The 21,419-nt window shown below is 45.8% G+C and overlaps 1 protein-coding gene across 1 annotated transcript in view; it reads left to right on the top strand.

Moving 5' to 3' along the window:
- The window catches only part of LOC147447250 (KOW domain-containing protein), a 36,469-nt gene extending 17,266 nt beyond the window's left edge, over positions 1-19,203 (top strand). The window contains exons 3-5 of the mRNA XM_086524287.1: positions 18,324-18,427; positions 18,538-18,674; positions 18,757-19,203. Of these exons, the coding sequence (XP_086380413.1) occupies positions 18,324-18,427; positions 18,538-18,674; positions 18,757-18,857 (342 nt within the window). The 3' untranslated portion in view covers positions 18,858-19,203. The remainder of the gene's footprint in view (positions 1-18,323; positions 18,428-18,537; positions 18,675-18,756) is intronic.
- Positions 19,204-21,419: the final 2,216 nt, after the last annotated feature.

Below are 21,419 nucleotides of genomic sequence, written 5' to 3'. Positions count from 1 at the left end.
TCAGGCTTTGTACTGTGTTGCATCAATATAAAGAAATACCGAAAGCGGCAAGGGTTTGGGGCCACCACTCCTTGTCCGTGTGTCGTGCATCTCTTTCAGTTCAGTGGTTATTTGAAGTACTTAGAGTTGTTTAGTCTGTTCTTTCCTGTTGACATGTGTTACGGTGGTATCAGAGCTTCAGGCGCGTGCTTTTCTGAAAGCATACCGGTCCTTAAAGAGAAAACAGTGCAAGATGGTGCTTCCAGAGTTTACAAGAATTTTTTTTGTTCCTTGAGAGAAAACCGGACAGATGGATCTACAAATGGAACTGGATGAAGAAGAAACGACACTCAAGAAAGAACCTAAAGAATCTCTCTCAGATTTTTTATCAAAGAATCTTGGGGTCCTTGCCCCGGACTTACTAGCCACTCCCACCCTTAGTTGATCGTGCATCGGGCGTGCTCTCGTCTTCATCGCCATGTCTTACGGGGCTTAAGCCATAAAGAACCCAAGACCACATGCAAGAGAAGGAGGAGATCATGACGAATGCTATGCATTGACGCGAGTCGATTTTGATCCCGATAATTTAAAAAAAATTAAGCTTCTGGCGGGGGGGGGGGAGCACCTTGAAATGCTTGCCATAGAACAACTTGAAATTTTGGACATCTCGCAACAGGTGCCTCTTTCACGACCTGATAACCTTGGAGGCCCAGTGTGATTGCTATATCTTGGGGCTACCATCACCGCTACAGGAACACTATCCGTCAAAGAGCTTATGGACCATGCTACGGTCGGCTAGAACCTTATGGAAGGAATCTAATCCTAATTTTTGGTGCATGTTTAAGAACGGAAGGCCTGTCGACTTTCGAGCTCGACTGACGCTGAGAATGCTTTTCAGTTTGATTTAGCAGTTTTTTGTGAAAAATTGTTTTGTGATTCTATTTGGAATTTGTTTGAAATGGATGGTATCTGTTTTGCCGATTTGAATTGTTTGACTCTGGTTTTAATACTAGTCTCAATGCTTGGCAATTTATTCCCGGGTGTAGTAGTGAGAAATCCTGTTTTGGTATTGTCTAAACGTCAAAACGATGCGAACGGGATGTATAGGGAGTGTTTCCTTGTATGCTTGAAAACCTTGGAACGACGCAAATGGATGTCTGGGGAGCGTTTTGTTGTACGCCGAAAAACCTCTGAACGAAGCAGACGGGATGCTTGGGGAGCGTTTGGTTGTATGCTTGAAACCTCCAAGCGACGCACGCTGCAGTCTGGGCAGCGTTTGGTTGTACGAGTCCTTTGAGCTCATGGCTCGGACCTTTTTAGGTTAATTGCCGAGGGGGGGGAGGGGGGGGGGGGGGTGTGGTGACGAGGTAGTCGTTGAGTAGCTTCAGACTGCAAACCGTCTGTCTCGAGGGAGTGCTTCGCAGCGCTGTTGATTGTGTCTCGTAACATGCATATGTGAGCATCTGTGCTGCATTGTGATGTGCCAACCACTGAGTACTCCTAATTGGTTGAGATTGCATGGGTATGTAATTTTAGTGCATCGAGACACCCGTTCAAGATCATCGTGGTGTGGATGCGATGGCTAATTTTGCTATGCCGGAAGATCAAGAGCTTCAATCTGGAACAAGAAAACCAATTCTTCCTCAGAATGTCCCTCAGAATGACTCTCGAAAGTTTTTGAGCTAACTTTAAGTTCTTTTGTAGATATACGGTAATCGGGGACGATTACTGTTCTTTCAAGAAGGGGGGATGTCACAAACTGCTGGCGTGTCAAGCCACTGAAGACCCGGCGGGTTGGGGCTCCGAGACCCAATTTGCAAGTAATTTGCTTACTTGCAGATCCCGGTCAAGGGGCCTAAACCCTAAGAGAAGAAGCAGTAGCAACAACAGAAGAAGTCTTACCAACTTACGGAGTGGGTCAAACTTACAAGGTTTTTACCAACTTATGGGACCTTGTCCGATGGGACCCAAGTGACGCATAGACCATAAAAATACAGGGCCCACACACACAAGCACCGAAAAATCATTGCGTAGAAACCTGTTGACGTGGCAGCAATTGTATGCACCGCCCGTAGATTGCTGACATGCTGTACGGACGCCACGATTTACGTTGACAGCCTGCCACATAGCAGCAACATGGAATTCCGAGTTTTGGGCGCAGGCAGAGTTGGAGAGTAGACGCTTTTTGGAGCAGATCCTTGTGGAACGAGATACTTTTAGAGTTTGTAGCTTCTCATGTAAAGTGCTTTTTAAGCCAAGGGCTGTTAAATACGTGACATGGGCTCACTCTTTGGCATGTCTTTGCGTGGGAGTGAAGAGGACAAAGTACTGTTGCAGCAATAGAAAGAAATACCGAAAGGGGCATCAGGGTTTGAGGCCAGTGCTCTCTTGAGGTGGAACTCCGCCACTCCGTGTCTCGTGTGTCGTGCATCTCTTTCAATTCAGTGGTTATTAGAAGTGCTTAAAGTTGTTCAGTCTGTTCTTTCCTGTTGGCACGTGGTGCCTGTCCCGTTATAGTAGGCAATGTGTAGAGGGCAAAGGCAAGAGGAATGTTTTTTGAGACTTGCCAAAGTCTTCATGGGTGGCGATGGCAGTTCATACCACAAACCAATCTCGGACCTCTTGAGTTCCAAGAAAGACCCCGTTTGAGGCTTACTTTGGTAGAAAGCTTGATGTCTCTCATTTTCGGATATTTGGGAGCGATGCATATGTCCATGGACCGAAGGAGCAAAGGGGGAAGTATGACCCCAAGTCCAAGAGAATGTTTTTTATTGGCTACAATACTCTTTCCGAATGATATCGACTTTATGATCGAGTGAAGAAGGATTTTGTACTCAGCTTTGATGTTGTCTTCCATGAGTTTCTTCCTTCAGAGGCGGCTTCCACTCCCAAGTCTTCCACGACGACCCCAGATTTGCTGATACTTGGAGATCCAAATTATGATTTGCCTCTTGAGGTTGATGAACCCTCTTCTCCTATTATTGTCCCTTAGGCTACAGAGGAGGATGCAGCATTGCATATGAGTCCAGATGACAGTGGTTCTCACCATAGTGCCGAGGTAGAGCCAAATGTACTGGTAGCTCCTCCCATGGGAGCAAGTTAGACAGGTTACCGAAGTGGTTGTTGGAGACCTTGCAAGATGCAGCGACTTCTGATTTTCCACCAAATTGGTGTGATGTTGGTAACGACACGATACTCTTAGCGACTTCGGTTTGCTGAGGTAGATGGGACTGTATTACAGGCGAACTATGCTTTGAAGTCGATAGTGATCAGGGACAGAGATCTTCTGGCAGTTGAGGAGGCGCTTTCACAACCAAAGTGGAAGTTGGCCATGCAAAAAAAATTTGATTCCATAAAAAAGAATAACACTTGGGAGTTGGTTCCGCGGCCTCCCACGCGGGGTGTTGGTGTCAAATGTGGACAAGCACAAGGCACGAATCGTTCTCTCAAAGACTGGGTGTGGACTATGAGGAGACCTTTGCACCGACTGCAAGGATGGTGACCATTTGGTTAGTTTTTACCCTTGCTGCCTTTTTCGGGTGGCCTGTTCTTTAGATAAATGTAGTCTCGGCTTTTCTCAACGGCGACTTAGAGAAGGAGGTGTATGTGGAGCAACCTCCAGGGTTCGAGGATCGAGATTTCAAAGACATGGTTTGTAGATTGCTAAAGGCTCTCTATGGCCTTACGCAAGCCCCTCAAGCGTGGTATTCGAAGATAGACTCTTTCTTCCTGCGACACTCCTTTTGACTTTCTTCTGCAGACCCAGATTTGTATAGTTACAGTGAGGGAGGATTAGTGACTCTTGTTATCCTCTATGTGGAAGATCTTATGATTACAGGTAGCCATGTTGAGCACATCCGCAGTACTATGGAGACCTTGGCTAAGGAGTTTGAGATGACAGATCGTGGCTTGCTTCACTACTTTCTTGGATTGGAGATATGGCAGATAGAGAGGGGCATCTTTCTCTCTCAGGAGCGCAATATCCAAGAGTTGTTGGAAGCATTTGGTATGACCGAGGGTAAACCTATCTCAACTCGTACGGATCCCAATCAGAAGTTGTCACAGTATGACCCCTCAGATGTAGCAGATGCTACAAAGTATCTGAAATTGGTCGGTTCTCTTATTTCGGTTCTCAACACCCGGTTCGATGTCAGTTTCCCGATGGGACTTCTGAGTTCTTTCATGCAGAAACATACCAATTCACATTTGGAAGAGGCTCTTCGGACTCTGGGTGGTTAAAGGCGACCAAGTCATTAGGCATGCACTATTTGGTTGAAGGTACAGACTCCAAGATCATTCTTGAGGATGGAGTGATTCAGATTTGGGTGGAGATTTAGATGGACGACGGTCGACTACAGGTTACACCTTTTCTTTTGGCTCAGGAGCAGTTTCATGGAGCAGCAAGAAAGAGCCAAGCATTACCTTAGCCTCCATAGAGGCAAAGTATAGGGTTGTTTGCAGTGCTACATGTGAGTCAATGTGCCCACAGAGGCTACTTTCGGAGATTGGATTTCCCTTGCAAACAACCACGATGTACTCTGACAACTAGAGTTGTATAGCCATTGCGAGGAACCTGGTGATTCATGCCTGAGCCAAGCATATGGAGATATAGTACCATTTTTTTCGTGAGAAGGCCAAGGATGGCTCTATTCGACTAGGGTATATTCTGACGTTAGATAGCTCTGATGATATCTTCACTAAACCTCTTCCACAGGTGACATTATCCTCTCATGCTAGCTCCCTTGGACTTGTTTCCCGTCGAGGAGCTGAGAGGGGGTGTTAGAGTTCAGATCCCTGTCTTGTGGTGGCTCCAATATCTCCTAGGAGCAGATTAGTGAGTGAGGGCTGTTTTGTGGGTGTGCGCGTCCACATTTGAGGTAGACGTACCTTTTCTCGACCCCCTGCTCCTAGGGTTTCCGGGGGTTAGTGTCACAAACTGCTGACGTGTCAAGCCATTGAAGAACAGAGCCAACCTGCAGATCCCGCCCGAGGAGCCTAAACCCTAGAAGAAGCAGAGGAAGCTCACACCAACTTGTAAAGTTTGGCCGGGTGGCCTATTTTTAAAGGAGTTCCCACCAACTTATGGGACCTTGTCCGATGGGGCCCAAGTGACCTAAAGATATAAAGCAAGACCAGCACATGCACACACGCAGGCTCCTTAGCGTAAAAACTGATGACGTGGTAGCTGTACGGATGTCCGGATTGCGCGTTGACATGTTGATGTGGCAGCTGTATAGACGTTCGCAAGTCGCGTTGACATGCTGATGTGGCAGCTGTACGGATTTTCGCAAAACGTTCTGGCAGCTTTTGGTGCTAGTGCTTTTGGGAGCAGTTGCTTTTGAGTTTGATGCTTTTCATGTAACTGCTTTTCGTAGACCAAGGGCCTTTAAATAAGTGCAAAGGGTTGAATCTTTGGCACTCTTCCACGTGAAGGTGTAGAGCGCGAGTACTGACATTGTACTGAGTTCAAGTAATATAAAGAAATACCGAAAGGGGCGCCAAGGTTTGGGGCCAGTGTTCTCTCTCCAGTTGTTATTTGAAGTGCTTAAAGTTGTTCAGTTTGTTCTTTTCCGTTGGCACATGGTGCCCGTCTCGTGACAGTGGTATTAGAGCTTCAGGCGTATGCTTTTCTCAAAGCATACCGGTCCTACCAAAGAGCAGACAGAGCAAGTTGGCGCTTCCAAAGCTTACACGAGAAATTTTATTATGGGCCTTTTTTCATTCCTCTTCGGCACCTGCAGTAGAGATTGGAGCTATTTGGCCCCCTAAAGGAATTGAAGTTTTAAATCCTTAGGGAATCCCTTTTCTAAATACCCTTATTCTCCTTTTCTCTGGAGCTGCTGTGACTTGGGCTCATTATGCCGATGATTATCACCTTTAAACAAACAAAAACAAAAACATGCTGAGGATCAATCGAAAGATAAGTCCTTAGCTTCTTTATTAACAATAAATAAGCATTGTTAATTTATCAAATAAATCTAATGAAGTTTTATATACAGATTTTTCATCAAATAACATAGTAGATTCTTCATGTCCCGACCCCGGACTTATTAGCCACTCCCACCCTTACTTCATAGCGCATTGGGCGCGCTCCCGTCTTCATCTCTCTGTCTTACATGGCATAAGCCATAAAGATCACTTGTAGAGAAGGATCAATTTTTTTTTCCGACTTGCCATTCTCTCAGAGGCAGTGCCATGCAATGGTGGATGTCTATAGCTACCAAGCCGCACACTCCAAGGACTTGGCAAGCTTTCAAGAAAATTTTTGCTCGAAGCTTTATGGTTTCTAGCAACTACTGGCAGAGTGGGGTATTTTGAAATGCTTGCCACGGAAACCCTTGCAGATTACAACTTGAAATTTCTCGACATCTCTCATTAAGTTTCAGGATGGAAGCCAGTCGTCTTTTCGAGCTCGACTAATATCGAGATTGCTTTTTAAGCTTGAATCTGTTTGAGAACTTGTTTGGTGATCCTGTTTGGAATTTGTTTGAAATGGATGGTATGTGTTTTAAACCTGTCTTGGTGCCAATTTGAAGACTCTTGTTTCAAGACTGGTTTCAATGATTGGTGATTTACTCCCTAATAGAGTACTGAAGAGAATTGATGTTTCGGAATGGTTGTTCATACTCATGGCCTGGACCCTTGTGGTTATTTGCGGGGGGAGTATTAAATGTGTTAGGTTCAGCGGAATGAATGTTGTATTTTCTCAAGATTAGTGATCTTTATTGCTCAAGGTTCCTTTTAGTTCTTAGGGAAAGAGAGAGCTTTTTGTCTGTAGAGTGCTGTGGTCACGAATAAAGTGAGTGGATTGTGCGTGCAGGTGAACGAGTCTGAGAGAAGGAGAGAGAAGAGATACGACACCGAGAGGTTGTAAAACCCTCCTCCGAAGGCCCCACTCTCGTCGGCGAGAGTGGTCTACTTGATTGCACAAATGCGTACAATGCAGATGCAATGGACAGATGCAAGTTGGACTATGCCGATGACGACGACGGTGATGACGACGGCAACTTGGGCTGAAATCTGAGATCTTCTAGATGCTGAATTTTTGGGACTGTTTCAAGGCTGAAAATGGACTGTTTTGGCTGCGTTTTTCGAGGCTAATCTTGGGGGATCATCTACAACCGAATGGGGCTGATCTGCTAATGTTCTGCTGCCGTAAACCTGCGCTTTTATCCCTGCTGAAACTGATGATAAAAAACGCTGATTGCTGAAAATGGAAACGCTGAGATCTGCTGCAGTTGCTGGCATTTTTGGATGAAAAACGTTGGCTGAAGGGCTGAGTAAAAACACTGATGTTCCAAGGTAAAAACGCTGGCCTTTTTCTGCTTGCTGGCGATTCTTGCAGGGGAGGAAACGCTAGGGCAGCCAAGGGGATGGAGAGGGCAGATCTTGGGAACGCCAGGGAGGGAGAGGTCGTCTATGGCGATGGGGTCGTGAGGGGGGGGTACTGCTGAGAAGTTGCCTGTTGAGCGGGAAGCTCCTGCTGCCTCTTCTGCCATTTAGTTCTAACTTGGGTTTGCTTATATAGAAACTTAGCAAAATTGCCCTACCTACTTTTGTTGGAAAGTCACTTAAAAATAATAAGTGAAAATCCCAATAAATAGGAAAATAGACTAAATGCACTGGAAAATTCCCCTAACTGATGCGAATGGATTCTGATGGGAATTCTGATGATCATGTTGTGTGCAACCGGAGGATATGCATCTATGCTAAGCGACTGGGCATGCATGGTCTATGAATAGACTCACAAAAGTGCCAGATCACTGCTAATCTAGACTTGACTTGATTGGCTGAACCCTGCTGTGGTATAGCTTGTCCACGGACACGTAGGGTTGGGATGTGTCACGTGACATCCCCTCCTTTTCAAAGTGAGGTACTGGTACCGAACTATATGGTGTCGAAGGAGATCGCCAATAGCATCCGGAATCCTAGAAGGGACTCTTCGCCGGCCCACTCTGATGTGTGGGTCGAGCGGTACTTGAACTTCATAAAGGTTTGCAATGCTTGCTTCTTTGGGCCGCGCCGAAAGCGACACAAAGTCTTCAAAATCTCCTTTCTTGCTTCCACTTCGTCTAGAGTTCGGCTCCTTTCGTCTTCAAGAATCTCCATGGCTGAAAATTCCTGAAACCATCTCCAACACAAAACCATGAACATACCCATTCCATGTAAAGTGAAGGAAAAAAATCTTGTCTTCTCTAAAGACCGTGTATGCAATGTAGACGAACATAGAGACGGAGTGACAACCCGTTCATCAAACACATGCAAACAATACGCTCGAATGTTTTCTGTTTGATCGAAATCAATCAACTGTGGCAAATCACAATGGAAATGCCTATTCTTGGTGCTCATACAATCATGTGCTCTTTCGGAAACTGTGTCATGCCAAGAAAGAGACATGGAATGCGACTTCCTTACATACAAACTTTTCAGCTTTTCATGAACAATCCGCATACATTCGTGCTCATTCATGAGAGAAACGTGCTCAACATACAATATGTCATGCCTAGTAAGAGGGATCACATAACGATGCTGACTAAAATACAGGAAACCGTCACGAATGAAACACTCGAACAATGCGTGCGTATCAATCATGCGAACACACAATACTTCCTGTGATCTGCTTCATCTCCTGCGCGAGAGCAATCGCAACAGCCTTGCTGAGATCGATTGGATCGAATACCTCGACATCGTACTTAATATACTCGTCCAATCCAAAGAGAAAAGCCTCTTTGCGCTCATCATCCGACATGCGTAATTGGGTACCTAGTTGCAAAAACACGATTAGAAAAAGACATAACCGGCATACCATTTTGCTTGAGAGCGCGCCAATCGTCCTTCAACCGTGCGAGGTACTGAGGTGGCATAAACCGCGCCTTGAGCTTGTCTTGGAAATCAGCCCAACTAAAAGAGAGGGGCGTGAAATCGTCGGTTGCCTCTAGGTGCGCGGCTAGCTGTGCCTCTTGCCATGCGTGGTACCAATTGATGGCATCACCGGCAAGGTACATAGCTGCCGTCAATACTTTGCTATTCTCTGTCTTCTTAGTTGTCGCAAAATAAGCATTAAATTGATGCAACCAAGAATGAATCACTGTAGCATCCATCTTACCGTCATACTTACTGAAAGTCAACTTTTCTGTAACTGGATGGTTGGAATCCTCGTCGTGGCTTGCGCCACTTGACGAACTTCCACGATCTTTGGGTGGTTCGGTCTTCGAGGCTAGGATGTGGGAAATAAACTCCTTATGATGAATCTCCCTTTGAGCCTCGCGTTCATCGCGCTCGCGTTCGAAAGCAAGTCGATTTTCTTCTTGTTTTGTGGCAAGAGCAATGCGCTCACGCTCTTGAGCAAGGCGATTTTCATCGCGCTCGCGGTCCTTGGCTTCTTGTGCTTCTGCCTTGCTTGCGAGTTGTGCCAATGCAACTCGATTCGTTTCTTGTTGTTGTGCCATCATGTCCAACATCGACTTGACCATCAGCTCCATAGGAGTGAGTGCAACTCGTGGCGTAGATGGCGAAGGGGGAGGGTCGAAAAAGTCTCCTAGTGGGGAAAAATCTTCGGCTGTCTCTCGCATGCTCATCACCTGTGTGTGAAGTATCCATTCCGCTTCGGGTGACGACCATGCACTATAATCTTGGGTTCTGAAGTTCGCGAGGAACTTGGGTTCTTGAGGGTCTTGAGGTTCTTGAGGTCCTTGATTCGTGAGAATCTAGGGTTCTTGAGGTTCTTGAGTCTTGAGGGTCTTGGGTTCTTGGGGTTCTTGAGGTTTTCTTTCGCTTGCAAACCGCGTTGGAGAAGGATCTTCTCTTCACCCGAGTTCTACTCCTTTCTGCGGGTGCACCCCTTGGCGGCCTTGCGCTCACACCAAGGTTGCTTTTTCCCACCTCACGTCGATTGGCCGGCCGCTAAGTGCACGGTCCGCTCTCAATGAGTGAAAAGAGACACAAGGGGAGGCTGGACAAGCCCTTCTTTCTTGGGATTTCTGTCACTCTTCAACAAAACACGATTAGGAATGGCCACTCCCAAGTAAACTTGGGTTCGTGCGACCGCAACAAGCAAAAAAAATTATTGTGGTTCTTTCCTTGAGTAATGCAGAACACTTCCAAAGCTCTGATACCAATGTTAGGTGCAGCGGAATGAATGTTGTATTTTCTCAAGATTAGTGATCTTTATTGCTCAAGGTTCCTTTTAGTTCTTAGGGAAAGAGAGCTTTCCGTCTGTAGAGTGCTGTGGTCATGAACAAAGTGAGTGGATTGTGCGTGCAGGTGAATGAGTCTGAGAGAAGGAGAGAGAAGAGATACGACACCGAGAGGTTGTAAAACCCTCCTCCGAAGGCCCCACTCTCGTCGGCGAGAGTGGTCTACTTGATTGCACAAATGCGTACAATGCAGATGCAATGGACAGATGCAAGTTGGACTATGCCGATGACGACGGCGACTTGGGCTGAAATCTGAGATCTTCTAGATGCTGAATTTCTGGGACTGTTTCAAGGCTGGAAATGGATTGTTTTGGCTGCGTTTTTCGAGGCTAATCTTGGGGGATCATCTGCAACCGAATGGGGCTGATCTGCTAATGTTCTGTTGCCGTAAACCTGCGCTTTTATCCCTGCTGAAACTGATGATCAAAAATGCTGATTTCTGAAAATGGAAACGCTGAGATCTGCTGCAGTTGCTGGCGTTTTTGGATGAAAAACGCTGGCTGAAGGGCTGAGTAAAAACGCTGATGTTCCAAGGTAAAAACGCTGGCCTTTTGCTGCTTGCTGGCGATTCTTGCAGGGGAGGAAATGCTAGGGCAGCCAAGGGGATGGAGAGGGCAGATCTTCGGAACGCAAGGGAGGGAGAGGTCGTCTATGGCGATGGGGTCGTGAGGGGGGGGTACTGTTGAGAAGTTGCCTGTTGAGCGGGAAGCTCCTGCTGCCTCTTCTGCCATTTAGTTCTAACTTGGGTTTGCTTATATAGAAACTTAGCAAAATTGCCCTACCTACTTTTGTTGGAAAGTCACTTAAAAATAATAAGTGAAAATCCCAATAAATAGGAAAATAGGCTAAATGCACTGGAAAATTCCCCTAATTGATGCGAATGGATTTTGATGGGAATTCCGATGATCATGCTGTGTGCAACCGGAGGATATGCATCTATGCTAAGCGATTGGGCATGCACGGTCTACGAATAGACTCACAAAAGTGCCAGATCACTGCTAATCTAGACTTGACTTGACTGACTGAACCCTGCTGTGGTATAGCTTGTCCACGGACACATAGGGTTGGGATGTGTCACGTGACAGAATGTTTGAAAAGTGTTGTTTTCACTCATGGCCCGAACCCTTGTGGTTATTTACGGGGGGAGTATTGTTGTTGTTACTCATGGCGCCGACCTGGATGGTTATTTACGGGGGGAGTATTAAGAAGTTTGAGCAGTGGTCACTCTCAACACCTCCAAACGAGGCAGGCTAGGCATTTGGTTGTAAAAGGCGTCTATATCTCATGGTCCAGACCTTTTTAGGTTATTTGTGGGAGGAGTGATGAGGGAGTCGTTGAACAACTCATGGCTCGGACCAAGATGGTTATTTATGCGGGGAGTGTTCATCGGCGTCTTTGTGTTTCTATGTCTTGTGACATGCATATGTGAGCATTTGTGTTGCATTGTGATGTGCCAACCACTTAATATTCCTTATTGGATGAGATACTTCTAGGAAACCAATGACCGAGGATATCAAGAGTTCCGATCTGGAATGAGACTCCTTACTGGATCAGATACTTTGGGAAACCAATGACCCAGGATATCAAGAGTGTCGATCTGGAATGAGACTCCTTATTGGATGAGATTCTTCTGGGAAGCCAAGGACCCAGGAAATCAAGAGCTTCGATTTGGAATGAGAAAATTGATCGTCGCTCGGAATGTCCCTCGGAAATTTTTGAGCTAACTTCAGTTGTTTTGCAGATATGCTATAATCCCGGATGATTACTTTCTTTCAAGGAGGAGGGATGTCACAAACTGCTATGTGTCAAGCCAGTGAAGAACGGAGCCAACCTGCAGATCCCGACAGAGGAGCTTAAACTCTAGAAGAAGTAGAAGAAGTTGACACTAACTTGTAAAGTTTGGCCGAGTGCCCTATTTTCAAAGAAGAGTTCCCACCAACTTATGGGACCCTGTCCGATGGGGCCCAAGTGACCTAAAGATATAAAAATAAAGCAGGACCAACACATGCACACACACAGGCTCCTTAGTGTAAAAACTGATGACGTGGCAGCCTATACGGAATCTCGGATTTCGTGTTGACATGTTGACGTGGCAGCTGTACAGACGTCCGCAATTCGCACTGACATGCTGACGTGGCAGCTGTACGGATTTCCGCAAAACACGCTGGCAGCTTTTGGCGCTAGTTGTGGAGTAGTTGCTTTTGAGTTTGATGCTTTTCATGTAACTGCTTTTCATAGGCCAAGGGCCTTTAATAAGCGCAGAGGGCTCAACCTTTGGCATTCTTCCGCGTGAAGGTACAGAGCGCGAGTACCGGCATTGTATCGAGTTCAAGTAATATACAGAAATATCGAAAGGGGCGCCAAGGTGTTCTCTCGGGGTGGAACTCCGCCACTCCCCGTCTCGTGTTGTGCATCTCTTTCTGTTCAGTTGTTATTTAAAGTGCTTAAAGTTGTTCGGTCTATTCTTTTCCGTTGGCACGTGGTGCCCATCCCATGGCAGTTAGAGTCTTGAGTGTTTTGCAGTTTTGCTATTGCGCATGTGTCCCAGGTCACTTTTAGTGAGTTTACATATTTATTAGCATTTATTGGCCATTTTTAGTAACGTGGGGTTTTTATTGCCCTATATTTGTAGCCCCCCCCCCCCCCCCCCCCCCCCCCCCACGTGTACTTTTGGCATATTATATTAGTGAGCACAGCTTCCAGCGTTTGGGCACACCCTTTTTGTTACTCGGACTTTGTATCAGATCCACCACATTGTAACTTTTAGGTCTCATAGGTCACTTTGGCCTTTTGAAGACGTTAATATAACATTTCATTTCTAGCGTTTTCTCTGTGCTCTCTCTCTCTCTCTCTCTCTCTCTCTCTCTCTCTCTCTCTCTCTCTCTCTCAGCCCTAACAGAGGCTCGTCGACCTCTCCTTGGGTGAGTGGCAGCCCTTTGGAGGCACAGACCAGCTCGAACTGCGCTCCCTCTCTCCAAGCATCACCCGTAACTCCTCCCTATGCGAATTGCCCGATGGCGACTCTTAATTGGACCGCCCTATCGGCTGAGAAGTGGTGTGCAGTAGAGGAGGAATGGCTTCAAGCTGCTTGACTTTCTCTGCTCAGTGCGAGTTCGTCCGATGAAAGCTCCTTACCTTCTGCTTGACCTTCTCTCTCGTGCGTGAGTTACTTCTTTGACTCCTAAAGATTAGGGCAAGCTCACACATTGAGAAGCCCCCTTCAAACACAAACTCTAGTTCCCACGAGGCAAGCAACAAACTCTCAAGCCATGATGCAACGCGGAGGTTCATTCACCCCCATCAAGCGGATGCGCCTTTTTGTACCCACTCCGCGAGTGGATCCGATGGACCGTCTTCAAGCAGAAATCTGAGAGCTCAAGGATGAGAACGCGGAACTCAAGGCGCATCTTGCCGCCTTGGAGACGCGTCTCTCCTCCTTGGAGGCACAAAAGCAAGTGGACTATAATCATCTCCTTACCAAAGCAAAAGAACTCGAGCACACTCTCACTACAAGCGTGGCCAATCTTGCCACCCAAGTCCACAAAGCAACCGTCACCGTCTCCTCCAAGGTAGAAGAGTGCATGCAAGAACGCCGCCGACGTGAAGGACTACCACTCTCTGTTCGCATCGGTGGTTTGCCCTCTACATGGTGGGGAAAGGACGATATCTACACTTTGACTCTAGTCAAAGTCTAGTCAAGCTCAACCAATCCATTCACTCAACCGGGTTCGATCCCAACACAATTGAGAAGGCTCACCATGACAGTCGCACCAGCCAAGGCATTCTTGTCTTCAAAACTAAAGAGGCGCGCATCGCGCTTCTACAACAAGCACGACTCCTCAAGGACACTAAAATCTGGATCAGTGAGGCCTTGACCCTTAACACCCGCTCAACTTAAAATCAAGAAGCAAGAGCTTCAAAACGCACTAGATGCACAAGCAACAGGCAAATGGGGCGTGTATCGAGGCGGCAAGGCTATCATTGAGGAGTTTCGGGTTCCAAAACCCCCCAAGCCACTTATCTTACTCCCCCTCCTAAGTGACATATGTCACAATTTTGTTGTATCCACATTTAGTTATGTTCTCCATGTATATGTCGATCGGACTCGGACATGTGCGGAAGTATGGTCGCCCAATTAGACGCGTCCAAAAAAAACTATGAGAACAAGCAATGCAGGAGAACAAAAAGGTGAGGTATTGTGTTGCATCAAACCCTTTTCCAAATGGTTGTGTACTTGGCTCATGATCTTCTTTCTCCGTGGTCTTGGTCACTAGCTCGTACTTAACATAAGTCAATGATCGTGACCTCATCAAAAAACTGTTTAGAGCATGCTTTATAAGGTGCTTGACACTCAAAGATTTTTGCTTTAAACAATATCATTGATTTCTTTCGGTAGACCGCAACTATAGCGTTCCATCTGCTTATTCAAGGACTTTTTCGGAAAGGAAGCCACTGGTATGAAGGTATCTCAATAACTTTGGTTGTAGGTTGAAAGGGTATCTTCCTCTTTCATATGCAGATGGTTCCAAGCCGTTAAAATATCAGCTTGAAACTATGGGGTAAACCAAATAGATGTAAAAAACTTCTTGAACTTAATCCAGTTTCTGGGTGCTTTTCGATGAAGTAAAAGCCTACACCACCAAGTCGGATGCCACCTTTCGAACCTTAAAGGCTTCAATAAAATTGCCTCTGGAGAAAGCGGTGCCGAATTATTGAACAAAATACAAGGCTTTATTGGTATCCTTGTGACCTGAAAAAGTGTCAAACTTCATGCTACAGCCACCATCTTGAAATTCCTCCTTGCCCTTTCTCCGCTCAAGGCTATCATACTTAGTTCCTCGAGTCAGATGATTCCAATCCCCCCCCCCCCCCCCCCCCCCCTCCCCCAAAAATAGTTCCAAAGATGTAAGAATCATCATCAGAGTTGTCAATAGTTTCTGTGTTTGTAATTTTTTCGGGATCTGCTCTTCCGATACTTTCGTTTCCTCAACTTCTGTCTGTCTTCCTCACTAGAACTAGAAGGAGGAGAAGAATTAGGATTGGAGTCATCTTCTAGAAGAAGGAGAAGAAGAAGTAGAACCGGAGTCACCTTAAAAGTGAACACATTGGTGGTGTTTCTTTCTAGACACCTTCTCTGCTAACTCCTCGAACGCAGATTGCCGACTGAGATAGTCAAGGAAAGAAACAAACTTCCGTGCCTTCCGCGAGTGTTTCTCGTGTCTTTGGAATTTCGTCGATCTTTTGTTCCACGACTTGATCAATTTCCTCGATTGTCGAAAGAGAGTCTTTTTGTTGGATTTCGGCTTTGCTTTAACTTTCATTGCCGACTTGAGACGAGGAATGGTGACCTCAGCCACCTCTCGTAAAACTCTAGAATCGGTTGTTCCTCTCAAAACTTGGCATATTTTGGACCCTTTGTGTACTTCATTAGGCGGTTTACACAAGTGCTAACTTGCAGTCCTCAAATTTGAAGGGTAACTCTACTTCTTATTTTGAAGGCCTTTAAGAAACTTCCCTTTTCTTTCTAGAGAAATTGTAAGGGCATACAACTATTTTTTAAATTTCCTACAATTTCTTTGAAGGGTAGTAGTTTCAATCCATCGAGTATCTCTTCTTCTCTAGGAAGCAGTCTCAAAAGTAGTGCTCTTCATCGGCGACATTCCAACTTTAGTGACACATGAGCCTCTGAGGTTCTAGACTCCAATAAGCCGCTTTTCTGGCAGGGTATTCCTTCAGGTCACATCATCTATCACAAACAGGAGCGCACACGAATAATCAATAAGCTGAAAATAAATAGACTTTCAACCAAAAGAGACGAGGGAGAAGATCGACACAGTACTGGGGACTAGAAGATGGATTCCCCCCCCCTAAAAGAGAATCTTTATTAGGGAGAATCTTTTTACAAGCACTAGAACCGGAGAAACCCCTCCATTCTAGTTCATAGACTTGATGGTCATTACCTTCTCGTAAGGGAAATTCCGAGAGGCAAGCTCTCAATTCCTTTTCCGTCTTCACCCAAAGCGTAAAACTCCGCAGATCGTTCTGTATCCTGTTTCCGGAATCCCCGAGCGTAGGCCGAGGCCTCCTTGCTCCTTCTCCGTGGTGGAGTACCTGCAAATAGCCCAAACACGAAAGCAACAACTCGTAGAGAGCGTATTCACAAGCTTTACATGTCGCTTCAAGTACGGAAAAGCGACCTCCGCACGTTGACTTCACGCGTTCACTTGCAGTTTCTCTGCAGCAGCAAAGTCTCCTTGTGCTAGTGTCACAAACTGCTGACGTGTCAAGCCATTGAAGAACGGAGCCAACTTGCAGATCCTGGCCGAGGAGCCTAAACTCTAAGTGGAGAAGCAAAAGCAATAGAAGAAGTTTTACCAACTTACAAAGTCTTGCCGAGTGGCCTATTTGTAAAAGAAGGGTTTCCACCAACTTCTGCCGATGGGGCCCAAGTGACATAAAGACATTAAACTAAAGCAAGACTACTCACACACTCAATTTCTTGCGAAATTGTTGATGACGTGGCAGGCTGTACGGATTTCCGCACAATGCGTTGGTTGGCAGCTTTTTGGGCTCACGCTTTTTGGACAAGATGATTTTGAGTTTGATTGCTTTTCATGTAACTGCTTGTCATAGACCAAGGGCCTTTAAATATGTGCAGAGGTCTCAGTCTCTGACACACTTCTGGGTGAAGGTGCAGAGCGCGAGTACTGACATTGTACCGAGTTCAAGTAATATAAAGAAATACCGAAAGGGGCGCCAAGGTTTGGGGCTAGTACTCTCTGGGGTGGAATTCTGCCACTCCGTGTCGCATGTGCTCTCTCTCTTTCAGTTCAGTTGTTATTGAAGTGCTAAAAGTCTGTTCTTTTCGATTGTCACATGGTGCCCGTCCTGTGGCAGTGGTATCAGAGCTTCAGACGTGTGCTTTTCTGAAAGCATACCGGTCCCACCAAAGAGCAGACAGAGCAAACCGGCACTTCCAAAGTCTAACGGAATTTTATCTGAAGAATCTCCGTGCCCCGACCCCGGACTTATTAGCCACTCCCACCCTTACTTCATCGCGCATCGGACGCGCTCCCGTCTTCACCGCTTTGTCTTACAGGGCATAAGCCATAAAGAACCCAAGACATGGTGTTCATGGATTCAGCAGAATACTTGCAGTTTCTCCTCGACAAGCTTCGTGACATTCTTTCGCGGCATTCTCAGCAGAATCTTCCGATGCTGCAAAAGTTTTCAACAGTTTTTGAATTACATGTTACCCCCTCTGATGCCCCAGGTGGTACCTCCTCGTCCAGCACCAAAAAGAACGAGAGTTTTCAACTGGCAACCTTCCCAGCCGTCTGTTCCGATGGGGCGAATTTTCAGGAATATGGTGCAGCCATCTGACGCTGACCCTGTGCATCTGCCTTTGCCACCACCGTTGCCCCCACCTCCCCCACCACCACCGCCACCAGGCTACAACGGTTGGAGCCCGATACCCTTATTATCCGTACCTGGGATACGCGCCTAACCAACCGAAAGATTTCAAGAATGGCGGCACGACAGTCAAATTTTTCACTTTTTCCGGGGTGAAAGATCAGGTGTCAAGCATATGGCAAAGTCAATGGCTTCAAAGCCCTAATTTTCTTTGGCCCAAGAGCTACCGAAAACTTCATCTGTCCAAAATTCCTGAAGCAGATGGACTTTGATTATGATACACAGGGTGACGAGATCGAAGCCGAGTTAGCCACCAATTAGACCCAGAAGGTGGTACCTCTTATTGGTACTCTTCCAACGACCATCCAAGGATATCACGGAAAAGCCGATTTTCACATTATGAAGCTGGGCAATTGTGACGGTTCTCTTGGGCATGTCTTGGCATGACAAGAATGATGTGACAATCCAAATCCGGAACCGTACAATTACCGTGATGCAAAATGACAAGCAAACCGGTTTCAATGATTGGTGATTTTACTCCCGGGTGGAGTTGTGAGACATAAGATGTTTTTTTTGGGGGGGAGAGAGAGAGAGAGAGAGAGAGAGGGGGGGGGGGGGGGGGGTATAACTGATGGTGACACTGGTGCAAAGAATTGTTATACATAATGTCCATGCCATTTGTTTATCATGCACAGGCTGAATAATCAAAACTGTGAGAGTGTTTGTATACAACAGGTTAAGAAGACAGTGAAAAGAACGAAGGAAAACGAGGGTGGAATCTTTGACAAAGAGGCCCCATTGCATGTTTCAAATGTGCAACTTCTTGATCCTGTATCAGGGTAAACCACCAAAAAGTCTTGTGACATGAAAATTGTCATTTGGCTTTCACTAAACTCTGTGTTTTGTATTCAGATTCTCATGTTGTTCAACTCTCTGTGCTTTTTTTCAGATCCCCATGCAAGGTTGGTTTCAGGTTTCTGGAAGATGGAACAAAGGTCCGTGTGTCGAGGGGTATGGCGTCATCAGAAAGCATTGTACCTCGCCCAGAGATACTCAAGGAGAGGAGAACACCACGGATCACAGAATGTAGGTATTGTTGTGTGTTTTTATGGTTGCATGCTGGAACCCATGTCTAGCATTGGATATAATGCTTCCTTGACTTGCATAGGTGGGCCACGTGATACACCAAAGGAAGAAGTTATGAGAAGAACCTATGATCCCTATGAAGATGGAAAGAGAGGTTTACCTGTTCTTTTAAAGTATAGTTGAAGATGGGTTTTGTTGAGCCATTCCCATTGTTGAGTTGTTTGTAACAACAAATTCTTAGCCCTCGCACGATGTCAGAAGTATCTCTAGAGACTTGTAACACACCCACAAGAAAGCTGGTCAAGTATGCAATCAATGCTGTCAAGCTTTTACTTCCAACAGCTGTTTAGGTGTGATCGAGGAGTGTCTTTGAGGGTACCTTAAGATTATGAGAGTAAAATTGTTGCCTTTCTTATTTGCTGTATGGAGGTGTTCTTGTGGCCAAATTCTCAGGAGTGCCAACCCTCACTGTTTAAGCATGAGGCATTATCATTGATGAATCCTACGTTAACTTTATATTTGCCCCTAATGTTTCTAGATGTAGAAGTCTCCATTTGTGTGAGCCACGTAGATGAGGTCGCGTTGGTAGAGACTGATATGGTTGGCCTGCTCCAAATTTCACACGGAATTAAGTAGAGGGCCTTCTTGTCTTGCGCATCATATCCTAGTTTGGTCAATGATGTAATTTATCTGACCTATAATTGTAACTCTATATTTGTGGAAGCCTACTTTCAACTATATGAGGACTATCCAACCAAGGGATTCTGCAAAACCATGTGTGTGTTTACTTCTACACTCCAATCACTTGGGAATCGTATAGTAGATAGTACAAGGACTTTTACATTTGCACGAAGACAATACATAAAAAATTTTGCACCCCTCTTATAGTAGACAAAATATAGATCCACAAAGTCTGTTTGATTTTCATTTTATTTTTCATGAAAACCAATTCTTACATCTGTTGGCTTGGAAGGCATGTAGCTTGCTCACCTAGTGAGGAAAGACACCTATACCTACCACCATTCAACAATAGAATACATCAGAATATATCCAACTAGTTGGGAAGACAAGTATCCAACCAGCTTCTTTCGCTTGTCATCGTTGTCAACATCCCCTTAGAAGATCTCCTCTCTATTCACTCAAGGCTGCAATGACTGCCCTAGTCAAAGTGAACAAGAAGTCTGCCAAGCCCTATGCCAACGAAGAAGGGCAAGCTTCACTGGTACATAGTGACACTTGAGGTGTGCATTGCCACTCTTGAAGATGAGACGAGCTCTCAAGGAGGTGGTAGGCAAGTTGCAAGAAGAGGTCGCTATTGTCAATACTGCCGAGAAGGTGTAGGGAATGGTCATCCACTGACCATTCCTTGAAAGAAAGGGCGACCACATGGCGACCGGCGGATGCCGAGAGCCATGGTGGGAGCACTTTCTTTCAGGGAATGGTCAGTGGATGACCATTCCCGGCCGTCACAGTCGGGGGCAGGGCGGCCATGTAATTAAGGGTAATGAGCTCGTGGCCTGCTCAGGTGTGGGATCGAGCAATTCCTTGTGCTAACCTGGCCGCATTCTATTCGCGTGCAGACTATACTGAACACTGCAATTCCTCGCGTTGAGTTGTCAACAATCCAATGATTGCATGGCCAGATTGCATGGACAGTAAATGGACGGCATCGAATCTGCAGCCTCGATTGCCATTCCCTGTGTTGAGTTGTCGGCAATCCAGTGTTTGCAATGCTAGATTCCGCACAAGAATGTACACTGAATGGACGGCTCTGATCTACAGCCCCCCTGTCCCCGACTGTGACGGAAGATGGGGATATCAAAGAAAGAGACCAAGAGGCAATATATGAGGAAATTTGTGAAAGAGTCGACCAAAATCATTGAGGTTAAAAATAGAGGAAAACAAGGAAGGATGGTTGGATGTTGTAAGGAAGAAAGTGAAGCAAGAAATGAAAGAAGAGAACCACTGCCATATGGGTGAGCGCAACTATTGAGGAAGAAAGGATGAGGAGGGCTCAATAGCTCAATGTACGGGTGACGGGAATTGTGAAAGCAAATGGTGTCACACTTGAACAAAACGCAATGGAAATTCCAATAGAGCAAGCCCTTTGTTCAAGCATGGTAAGTTGGAAAAGAGGTCAATAAACGGCTTTAACTTTAGAGTGAAGAAGAGAGAGTAACATTCATGAAGAAGAGGGTTATAGAAGTGGGTTATACTACGAGGCCTACTCAGAATTCCATTCTATGTGGATGATGACTTGACAAAGCTCGAAAAGAGCATAGAAAAGCTTACGACCCATCATGTAAGCTCAAAAAAAGGACAAAATTGCCTTTTACAGAGATGAAAGATTGGTCACATAAGGATTCATGGCTTAAGAGATATGATTACGAATTGCGTACAGAATTTCAATGGTGCGATGTGGTTGGTCCTAGGGCGTTTCCACGAGGTTCTTAGATACAGACATTTTCATGGAGACACATTACATTGGGATTCAACATTTAGAGAGAGTATGCGCCGTGTTAGGGACACTAGAGGGTCAAGAGGAGTGGCTGTTCTATTGAGGCTAGAGCTATAGCCACACATCACAATGGTGGCCAGGGATGAGAGGGTATGTGGGTTAGGATTGCCATAGAAAGCTAGTATTTTTACATAGCAATATACTACTTTGCACCAAAACATTCCAAATTCACATCCATTGAGAGGGGAGGTGGAAAGAGGAAAAGAGGCTAGCATGGCCCAAGGGAG

This window comes from Adiantum capillus-veneris, chromosome 11 (assembly GCF_014529385.1).
Source record: "Adiantum capillus-veneris isolate H3 chromosome 11, ASM1452938v2, whole genome shotgun sequence".
NCBI lineage: Eukaryota > Viridiplantae > Streptophyta > Polypodiopsida > Polypodiales > Pteridaceae > Adiantum > Adiantum capillus-veneris.
Note: the sequence above shows the minus strand (reverse complement) of the source record. Positions and strands in the feature narration are given on the sequence as shown.